This window comes from Rutilus rutilus (genome assembly GCF_951802725.1).
Source record: "Rutilus rutilus genome assembly, chromosome: 1".
Taxonomy (NCBI): Eukaryota; Metazoa; Chordata; class Actinopteri; order Cypriniformes; family Leuciscidae; genus Rutilus; species Rutilus rutilus.
The window spans coordinates 18,473,649-18,485,834 of NC_140209.1; the positions used below are offsets into that span (position 1 = coordinate 18,473,649).

The window sequence follows — 12,186 nt, forward strand, 5'->3', positions numbered from 1 at the left end:
ACAAACTCATGGCTTTGCTTTTATTAACCTCCCGGAGCCATGTAGAGCACCTTTATCATGGATAGATGCACTTTTAGGAGCTTCAAACTGATGGTTGCAATTCACTGCTATTATAAAGCTTGGAAGATCCAGGACATTTATAAATATAACTCTGATTTGATTCGTCTGAAAGAAGAATGTCATATACACCTAGGATGGTATCAGAGTGAGTAAATCATGGGGTAATTTTCATTTTAAAGTGAACTACTCCTTTATTTACCTCTGTAATTCTGATGACTGTCAATGTGCTTTTCAGTGAGGAATGAAACTGCAGCGACTCCAGGTGAGTTTCAGCTGATAAACGTGTGTCTGATATTTTTTCTTATACGTTTTCTGTCATATTGTCTGATATTTGTGATCGTTGTGTGTTTTAAAGATGTTCTGATTGAAGTGACTCTCCAGCCCTCAGGTAAAACATCAAGAGCTTTAAATCCAAAGTCTAATATTGATTTATCATTCTTACACATCAGCTGATTTGATATTTCATCATTTGAATAGATCAGTTTTTGTGGCTGTTTGCTCTCTTCATCGTCATCTTCAGCATCTTCATCTGTTTTATGCTGCGTAAAAGGATCTTCAAGTGAGTCCAGAAGCTTTAATTGTGTCAGAAAGAGTCATGGAAACTTAAACTAAAATATTGTAATTCATGTGTCAGTAATGAACACAATATGCTTGCTTATTGACACAAATTGCCCTCATCTGTAAATACACACTTTATAATTATACAGCACAATCTTTATAACTTCACTTTGAAAACATCTGGCCTAAACTATCAAATCTTTCTGAATACATGGTAATACTAAGATGAATATAATAATACATGAATAAGTGTCATTCTGTGTTCAGATGTTTTCCAAAGGCAGCACCGTCTGTCTGTCAGCGCAATGATTCAGAAAACAGGTGAGTGAATCAAACTGAGACTGAATCACATTTAAGGGCTGTTGATGTTTTAATGTACAGATGAGGCAGACCTTTATGAATATTAATGTTTAAATGAATCTAATTCTCACAGGGATCTTGAATCTGGTGATCAAATAAATGTCAGATCTGATGCTCCCGATTCACTGAATCTGAATCTGATCAGTTCAGCGGCTCAGTGTCCAGAGGATGATCATGAATCAACATGATTCTCAGGTCATTTTGATATTGACTCAAACTCGGGGCTGAAGTGTCTCTGTCGTCTACATCTGTCACAGTATAAATCACAAACTCAGGTATTTTCAGTCCTAAACTCACTTTTCTGCACTCAATAGTGAACAACTGATGCCAGGTTCTTCATTATTGGTGTTTGAAATCTCAGTACGTTATTTTTTTAAAAGAATTTTTTTTTATATCAAACACAACTCTGCTTGACATAAGTTTCATTTTTTTTAATTAGATATAAAATATGTTATTATTTTATGAAAAGCTATGCATTTTTACTTGTTTTTCTACCTGCAAAAACTGTGCTGTTACTGAATTGAACTGAATCAAACTGATCTGATAATGACTCTTTTAGAGCTGCTTTACTCAATCTGTGTGCATTTAGACCTAGAACAGAACTAGAGAGGTAAATGATTAGTTAAATCTGTATTAATTAATAAATTAAAAGAAATTTCATGTTCTGGCTCTGCCTATTTTAGTGTTTAGTTTAGTGTCTCGACCCAGACCTAAAGTGCTTTGTGTACTTTGCCACTGCTATGCTGTAATAAACGTAATTTTTGAGATCTTCAACGTCCACGTCATGTTTTCTTCCAGAGCTTTGTCTTGTCTTTGCAGCAGAATATGTAAACGCATTCATCCTGCTTCTGAGTGGTCCCCGACCACACGCTACTGGACTTTCGGTGCTACCCCGTCACACTCTGCGATATATAATATATATAACCACTCTGAAAAATAAAATCCAGTCTTTATCAGGAAATACCAGGCAGGGGTTTTCTCCTGGTATAAATTTGCCGGCGCCGTCAGTGGTGTAGAGTGTAACAACTCGAGACGGTTTATGAAATATGTAAACGAATACACGGTTACTATTCATCAGAATTTCACCTCTCGCCCAGTCCATATTTTCATGAAGAAACTTTGTCAAACTGACGTTCATGCAGTTTTCTCTGAGCCGTAGTCAGACTTTCCACCATCTCTCCATCCCACTCGCTCTCTGGGGTAAGGTCAAAGGGTCACCATCAATAATTTTGACACATGGTGGAGCATAATCACTACTACTGAACATTGGTAAGTAAAGGTAAATAATAATGCGATTGCTCTATCCGTAGACTGGTGTCCGAGTCTAAGCCTCGTTCCAGGTGATTGTGAAAGGTTTTTCAATGGGGTGAGATTGTGATGTTGCATCAAACTGCAACTCCTGAACCTGAGGGAGAGGAAGAGATGCAGTTTATCAGACTAAATTAAAGCTAAACTACCTAACAACCACCATACGTCAATGTGATGTCAGGAAGACATTTTTTAAATGACTAAAACTAAATAAAAACACTGTAAAATTTGTACTGTAAAATACAGTACAATATAAAATGGTTGCCAGCAATGCACTTTATATTTACAGCCCTCTACAGTTAATTTACAGCTCTTTTTTCTTTATTACAGTATGTTACCATATGGAAGGTAACTCATATCATTTGGGAAACCGATTGCTTCAAACAGTTTGAGTTTAAAAACTAGTATCTATGCAGATAGCACTGTGAACTGAAAGGGAATATTTCTTAATGTAAAACTGCAAACATCTATGTGTAATAGTGAATTAAAGGTGCTCTAAGCGATGTCACATGTTTTTTAGACTGAAACATTTTTTGTCACATACAGCAAACATCTCACTATCCGCTAGCTGCCTGTCCCCTGAACACACTGTAAAAAAACACGGTCTCTGTAGACAGTAGACTTGTAGTCAAGACCGCCTAAACCGAGACCAAGACACTACCAAGACCAGAGGGTATCGAGACCAAGACAAGACCAAGACAGAATAAGTCAAGACCAAGACCGAGACCAAGTCGAGACCGGAGGGGAAAAAAAACAGACTAGTGTTGAAGCTAAGCTATAACTTGTATGAATTCAAGAACAGCAGCATACTAGGGGTCAGCCGCAGTTGGCAGAATAATGCAGAGACAGACCATGTCATGTGTGTGACTGTGAGCTCACTGTAAATGTATTTGCAGACTGGGTGAGATCAACTATGTGTAGCAATTATTGCATGAATTATTGCTGTTACTGCACTATTAGAGGATTGAGACTCCCTTAAGTTTTGTGTACTGTTGAGGACTGACATGACTGGTACTGACTGGTTCATCTGACAAAACATCAAACACCTCCAACACCATCTTGCTCAAGTCAAGTCAAGTCAAGTATATTTGTATAGCGCTTTTCACAATACAGATTGTATCAAAGCAGCTTCACAGTATTAAATTAAAATAATACAACAAGGTTTGTTTCTAGTGGAATTTATTGATAAAATCAAATTAGATATCCCCAGAATATCCCCAACTGAGCAAGCCAAAGGCAACAACTCCAACAACTGTCTAAAGAATGAGAAATATGTAACCAATTAAAATTATACTTAATGTGTAGATGAAATCGTAACATCAAATTAAAGATGCACAATTATAAACTTGGATTAGGCCTAATGTTTAGTCAACACAACGGAGATATGCAGGTGATATAAAAAGACCATTTATTTAGTCTAACACCATCTTAAATACAATACTGTAATCAAACAACACATACGTGCACACACACAGAGAGAGATATCAAAGACACAAATTCATCTAAGCAAATGCCTGCCTATCTCTGCCGATTTCGGAGTCTCAGACTCCAAATGAATCCATTCTGCAACTTTTAAATACATAATTACATTTTTAAAAACGAAATTAAAGGCTTAAGTGCAGGATCCGAAATTTGGTCGTTTTGTCGCTATGGTTACACACACAACACACACACACACACACCGTTGGCGGTGCGCTCAAAGTCATCTGTCAGTTGTGCAGTTACCCAAAATCTCCTGAATGAAGTTAAAACCCATCATGTCACTGATATGTGTTTTTTAAATCAAGTGATCAAAGTGCTCGTTGCCGCTGCGATCAGTGGCGGGGATAAAGTGTTTTCTCGTGTGGCTCGCGCACACGCTGCACTGTCTTCACTCAGGCGCGCGCTTCAATCCGTTCCGTTGCGGATAATAATGTTGCATTATCGAACGTTGTGTCGTCGTGGATATTGTAGTATTGTATTGCTAAATCCCCCGACCACTCTGTCGGTCTGAGACAGCGAGACCTAGACAAGACCGAGAGGTCCGAGACCAAGACAAGACCAAGACCAAAGACCGTCAAGGCCGTGACAAGACCGAGACCACGTAAAAGTGGTCTCGAGACCAAGACCGGTCTCGAGACATACATCACTAGTAGACAGCCCAGGCTCCACAAACGGCAACAAAAAAAAACTGGGCCAACCTGGACCATGAAACATAACAAACAGTGTTCCAGCCAGAGTTCTGGCTCTTGACTACAGCAGCCAAAGAAAAACTAATGTTCAAAAGTCAAGGGTCAAGAGCCCAACTAAATCTAAACCTCTGTCACCTTTTAATAAGAACTTCTCAAGACATCTAACAGAAATAAAGTCAGTCTGGTTAGTAATAAGTGAAGCTGGTTGTGCGGTTTGTGGAGTTGTTTAATCCTCCTCTCCTAAAGATCTTCAGAGATTTGTCTTCTTTTATCTTAAGTTGATTTCCTCTTTTTTTTCTGTTCTTCTTGTTTCTCTTTCCTTCAGTTATTCTGATTGTTAGCAGCAGGTGTTCATCAGTGTCTGAATTATCTCACTTGTTTTGATTCACTCTGTCAAGTGGACTATTTAGTGAACTAATGTAGGGAATAGTGAATGAGAGTATAGAGTGTGATTTGGAACACAGCCTCTGAGTGTCGACTTTGAGCGCTGTTAATTCACAATATATTCCTGTAGGCTACTCTCTCGAAAATAAAAAAAATATCACCCAGAATGCATTGTTTTCTATTGTATATTGCTGTTTTAATGGAAAACAGCATGCTACTGTCAAAATTTGGCCCCTTTTTTTACAGGCCAATTTTTACAGTGTAGATTCCATTTTGTTGTCCTTATATGGGTGTTTCTGACAGTGTGAAACTGAAGTATGTGTTTGCATGAAGCGTCTGACCTCAGCGTTATATGTGAATTGCAGGTCGACATCAGGCTGTCCAGTCACGCTCATGGTAACACGAGTGACGGGCGCTGTTACACCCCACACCTTCACCAGACCCAGAGTCAACCTGTCGGCCTCGGCCAGACCGTCTGTGGGAACCATGCTGGTCAGAACACCCTATACAGATGAACACACAGATGTTACACACATATATAAACACACATCACAGCTGTTACACACATATAAACACACAGATGTTACACACATATAAACACACAGCTGTTACACATATCAACACACATATGTTACGCACATATAAACACACAGATGTTACACACATATAAACACAGCTGTTACACATATCAACAGACAGATGTTACACACATATAAACACACAGATGTTACACATATAAACACAGCTGTTACACACATATAAACACACAGATGTTACACACATATGAACACAGCTGTTACACACATATAAACAGCTGTTACACACATATAAACACACAGCTGTTACACATATATAAACACAGCTGTTACACACATTTAAACACACATATGTTACACACATATAAACACACAGAACAGCTGTAACACACATATAAACACACAGATGTTACACACATATAAACACACAGATGTTACACACATATAAACACAGATGTTACACACATATATAAACACACAGATGTTACACACATACAAACACACAGATGTTACACACATATAAACACACATCACAGCTGTTAGTGTGTAACAGCTGTGATGTGTGTTTGTGTGTGTGTGTGTGTGTGTGTGTGTGTGTGTGTGTGTGTGTGTGTGTGTGTGTGTGTGTGTGTAACAGCTGTCCTGTGTTTATATGTGTGTAAAAGCTGTGATGTGTGTTTATGCGTGTGTAACATCTGTCCTGTGTGTTTATATGTTACACACACATAAACACACATCACAGCTGTTACACTCATATAAACACACAGAACAGCTGTTACACACACATAAACACACAGAACAGCTGTTACACACACATAAACACACAGGACAGATGTTACACACACATAAACACACAGAACAGCTATTACACACATATAAACACACATAACAGCTGTTACACACACATAAACACACACAACAGATGTTACACACACATATAAACACACAGAACAGCTATTACACACATATAAACACACAACAACTGTTACACACATATAAACACACAACAGCTGTTACACACATATAAACACACAACAGCTGTTACACACATATAAACACACAACAGCTGTTAAACACATATAAACACATGACAACTGTTACACACATATAAACACACAGCTGTTACACACATATAAACACAGATGTTACACACATATAAACACACATCACAGCTGTTACACACATATAAACACACATCACAGCTGTTACACATATAAACACACAGATGTTACACATATATAAACACACAGGACAGCTGTTACACACACATATAAACACACAGAACAGATGTTACACTCATATAAACACACAGGACAGCTGTTGCACACATAAACACACATCACAGCTATCACACACACACACACACACACACACACACACACACACACACACACACACACACACACACACACACACACACACACACACACACACACACACACACACACACACACACAACAAAAATGTATTTGCTTTTATTTGTGCTTTTGTTGTGATTTTTAGCCTGTTTTTGGATGTTTAAAGTTGATCTGTTTATCTGAATATTTTACTTATTGTCAGCATTGTTGAGATTCATATGCTGATTGTTGATATGCTGTAATACTTTTGTATGTGCATCACTCATCGCTCAAATCATTCATAACTGATTGCTGTAATAAGCAAAAACTCTAGTGTTAAATTAACACTCCTGGGAGTGTATATGAGTCCACACTCAAAAGTGTAAAGTGTTAAAATATGAGTGTTAAATTAACACTTAAGAGTGTTAAAGTTAATGAGATAATTAAGTGATTAATTTAGTGATGATTGAGCATTATTGAAGACACCTGATGTTAACAAGCAGAATCACTGAAGGAGGAAATCACTAATTTTAAGTTACCATTAAGGTGATGGGTGTTTGCTTTAGTTGAGCTCTTGACCCTTATATGTTTACTTTAAATTTTACTTGTCTGCTGTTATTGATTTATAACAGTCAGATGAACAAAGAGACAATGTGATCTGATGGTGTTGGTTATGTTTTGACATAATCATGTTGTGATCTGTAAAACAAAACTTTTTGAGATGGCTTATCTTGTTAGTTACAGCAGCTCTGTGATTCTACAGCACATGATTTTCAGTATTTTTCATATAATCCAAAAATATTTCATAACTATTGTTCTGATCAAAAGACTTTCAAATTAATTTATTTAGAAACACAGACATCAATAATCAGCCTGTGAATCTCAACAATGGTGACAATAATAAAGCATGTTGCAGTCGCTGCCACCAATCACAACTCATTAATGGCTCCCATCATGCATTGCGGTATGAATAAATTATGATCTGAATTGTCTGTGTAATTTACTTTTCTTAATTGAATATTCTGCTCGTCACCATTGTTGAGATGCATAGACTGAATCTTGACATCTGTGTGTGCCTAAAAGAAAGTTTTTTTTTTTTCAAAACAACTTTTAAGAAATCCTTTGTATTATATCTAAAATATTTATGCAGATTCACAGTTATGCTGTAATCAACAACATAAATCTAAGTCAGAAATAAGGATCTTAATGAATTCAGTGATCAAGTTCAAATGATGATTGTCATAATATAACCAACACCATCAGATCACTTTTTCTCTTTGTTCATTGGGCAGTTATAAGATACAACAGCCAAACAAAATCTAAAGTAAATGTATAAGGGTCAAGAGCCCGACTAAAGCAAACACTGATCACCATAACGGTGGCTTACAATTTGTGATTTTCTCCTTCAGTGATTCTGCTTGTTAACATCAGGTGTCTTCAATAATGATCAATCATTACTAAATTAATCACTTAATTAGCTCATTAACTTTAACACTCTTGAGTGTTAATTTAACACTCATATTTTAACACTTTACACTCTTGAGTGTGGACTCATATACACTCCCAGGAGTGTTAATTTAACACTGGAGTTTTTGCTGTGCTGTTATCAGCAAAATCCCCAGAACAATTGGAATACATTTTTTTTTTGTATCAATAATCGCACACCCCTTTTTGTTTAAAGTGCAAAATAAAGTTAGAAACAGAGAAAGTGCAGGTTACATGACCTTTTTACGGCTAATAGTGAGGTTCTTGGCGATGACCTGTACAAAGCGACTGTCAGCCGGGTCAGCCGTCATCTCACCACGCAGATTGCGCATCAGCATCTTATGAACATAGAACGTGTTTAATTATTTAGTGATTTAAAACAAGTAATAATTATTATCTAATTATTAACATTTACAAATTAAATTATTACACTGCTTTTTGTTATTTGAAAAACTCAAATACAAACCAAATTCATGTGGTAGCCTACAACTAACATAAAGAAAGAAAGAAAGAAAGAAAGAAAGAAAGAAAGAAAGAAAGAAAGAAAGAAAGAAAGAAAGAAAGAAAGAAAGAAAGAACTGTATTAAAGTCAATAGATCTCTTAAATATCAACAACAACATAAATATATACATTATACAAACTAAAGTTAGGTCAGGTTGCAAAATGTTGTGTGATGCCCCCATTAATTAAATCATATAATAAAAAGTAAAACAACTTATTAGCTTGAAAAATATATTGAAAACTTTTTTTAAATACTTACTTAAACTCTTTTTAATAATTACTTAAGAGTTACACCAAATGACATTTCTTAAATAAAATATGTGAAAATTTTATGTCAAAAATAATATGTGCACTTTCATGTGTACTTACCTAAGAAAGCACTTGTTAATATTAGGTACAGTGAGGAAAATACGTTTTTGAACACCCTGCTATTTTGCAAGTTCTCCCACTTAGAAATCATGGAGGGGTCTGAAATTGTCATCGTAGGTGCATGTCCACTGTGAGAGACATAATCTATAAAAAAAAATCCAGAAATCACAATATATGATTTTTTTACTATTTATTTGTATGATACAGCTGCAAATAAGTATTTGAACACCTGAGAAAATCAATGTTAATATTTGGTACAGTAGCCTTTGTTTGCAATTACAGAGGTCAGACGTTTCCTGTAGTTTTTCACCAGGTTTGCACACACTGCAGGAGGGATTTTGGCCCACTCCTCCACACAGATCTTCTCTAGATCAGTCAGGTTTCTGGGCTGTCGCTGAGAAACACAGAATTTGAGCTCCCTCCAAAGATTCTCTATTGGGTTTAGGTCTGGAGACTGGCTAGGCCACGCCAGAACCTTGATATGCTTCTTACAGAGCCACTCCTTGGTTATCCTGGCTGTGTGCTTCGGGTCATTGTCATGTTGGAAGACCCAGCCTCGACCCATCTTCAATGCTCTAACTGAGGGAAGGAGGTTGTTCCCCAAAATCTCGCAATACATGGCCCCGGTCATCCTCTCCTTAATACAGAGCAGTCGCCCTGTCCCATGTGCAGAAAAACACCCCCAAAGCATGATGCTACCACCCCCATGCTTCACAGTAGGGATGGTGTTCTTGGGATGGTACTCATCATTCTTCTTCCTCCAAACACGTTTAGTGGAATTATGACCAACAAGTTCTATGTTGGTCTCATCTGACCACATGACTTTCTCCCATGACTCCTCTGGATCATCCAAATGGTCATTGGCAAACTTAATACGGGCCTTGACATGTGCTGGTTTAAGCAGGGGAACCTTCCGTGCCATGCATAATTTCAAACCATGACGTCTTAGTGAATTACCAACAGTAACCTTGGAAACGGTGGTCCCAGCTCTTTTCAGGTCATTGACCAGCTCCTCCCGTGTATTTCTGGGCTGATTTCTCACCTTTCTTAGGATCATTGAGACCCCACGAGGTGAGATCTTGCATGGAGCCCCAGTCCGAGGGAGATTGACAGTCATGTTTAGCTTCTTCCATTTTCTAATGATTGCTCCAACAGTGGACCTTTTTTCACCAAGCTGCTTGGCAATTTCCCCGTAGCCCTTTCCAGCCTTGTGGAGGTGTACAATTTTGTCTCTAGTGTCTTTGGACAGCTCTTTGGTCTTGGCCATGTTAGTAGTTGGATTCTTACTGATTGTATGGGATGGACAGGTGTCTTTATGCAGCTGACGACCTCAAACAGGTGCATCTAATTTAGGATAATAAATGGAGTGGAGGTGGACATTTTAAAGGCAGACTAACAGGTCTTTGAGGGTCAGAATTATAGCTGATAGACAGGTGTTCAAATACTTATTTGCAGCTGTATCATACAAATAAATAGTTAAAAAATCATATATTGTGATTTCTGGATTTTTTTTTTAGATTATGTCTCTCACAGTGGACATGCACCTACGATGACAATTTCAGCCCCCTCCATGATTTCCAAGTGGGAGAACTTGCAAAATAGCAGGGTGTTCAAATACTTATTTTCCTCACTGTAACTACATGGGTTAAGGTTAGGCTTAAGGGTAGGTACAGGGTTATTACTCAGTTATTGTAATAACTATTATAAGTACATATATGTACATGGGGAACGGGACTGTAAATAAAGTGCTACCCAAACATGAATACAAGGAGTATGGCTAAGAACTTGGCATCTGTATTTTAAATTTGATATTCAAAAATATTTTTACTGTCATTCAAAAGTTTGCCGTCGTTATGATTTTTTCAAAGAAGTCTCTTACTGCATTTAAATTGAATACAATAAAAAGGAACATTGTGATATATTATATATTAATAAGTACATTTTAAAATAATAGTTTTCAATTGTGATATACACTGTCAGAAATAGGGGTACAGCAGGAGTCCATTTCTGTCCCCCAAGGTACATATATGTACCTTTTTGAGGGTCAAAAAGGTACATATATGTCCCCAAGCATTAAAAGGTACAAATATATACCGTTTATTTTAAAGGTTACGGTACAATATCAAAAGACAGCCTCTGCTAAGTAATTTTTTTTATTTTTTTTTTATTTTTTTTTAAGGTTTTAATGATACCTTAATCATTTAAGGTATATTTTAACTTATCACTATATCCGAGTAGCCTTGAAATAAAGGAAATAAAAATTGTGTAAGTCAATTTACTGATATTAAATACTGATAAATATTAAACACAGCAAAAACTCCAGTGTTAAATGAACTCTCTGGGAGTTTATTTGGCTCCAGCCTCAAGAGTGTTAAAGTGTTAAAATATGAATGTTAAATTAACAATCAAGATTGTTAAAGTTAATGATCTTATTAAGTGATTAATTGAGTGATGATTGACCATTATTGAAGACACCTGATGTTAACAAGCAGAATCACTGAAGGAGAAAATATCATTTTTTAAGACACCGTTATGGTGATCAGTGTTTGCTTTAGTTGGGCTCTTGACCCTTAAACTATTAACATTAGATTTTGCTTGGCTGTTGTATCTGAGTTATAACTCTCAGATGAACAAAGAGAAAAGTTGATCAGGTGGTGTTGGTTATGTTTTGACATAATCATAAATTGCCTGAATCACTGAACTCATTTAAAGTCTAATCTCAGACTTAAATGTCTATTGTTGATCACAGCATCATTGTGATTCTACAGCGTAAGATCCAGAAGATTTGAAATAATCTAAAAGATTTCTTAAAAGGTGTTCTGATAAAACAAATCTTTCTTTTAGGCACACACAGACATCAATAATCAGTGTATGAATCTCAACAATGGTGACAAAAAGAATATTCAATTAGGGAAAGGAAATTACATAGACAATTCAAATCATAATTTATTCATACCGCAATGCATGATGGGAGCTGTGAATGAGTTTTGATTGGTGGCAGCCACTGCAACATGCTTTATTATTGTCACCATTGTTGAGATTCACAGGCTGATTATTGATGTCAGTGTGTCTACATAAAGGACTTTTCAAAGTCTTTTGATCAGAACAACTTTTAC

General features: G+C 36.7%; 1 protein-coding gene across 2 annotated transcripts in view; it reads right to left on the bottom strand.

Annotated features, from left to right (window-relative positions):
* Positions 1–1,916: 1,916 nt before the first annotated feature.
* The window catches only part of LOC311276492 (L-asparaginase 1-like), a 38,993-nt gene continuing 28,723 nt past the window's right edge, over positions 1,917–12,186 (bottom strand). Inside the window, exons 11-13 of one of the 2 annotated variants that reach the window (XM_084386176.1) lie at positions 8,439–8,537; positions 5,183–5,344; positions 1,917–2,383 (exon numbers count right to left, since the gene is read on the bottom strand). In XM_084386176.1, the coding sequence (XP_084242302.1) occupies positions 2,303–2,383; positions 5,183–5,344; positions 8,439–8,537 (342 nt within the window). In that variant the 3' untranslated portion in view covers positions 1,917–2,302. The remainder of the gene's footprint in view (positions 2,384–5,182; positions 5,345–8,438; positions 8,538–12,186) is intronic. The other variant, XM_084386177.1, reaches the window with a different exon arrangement.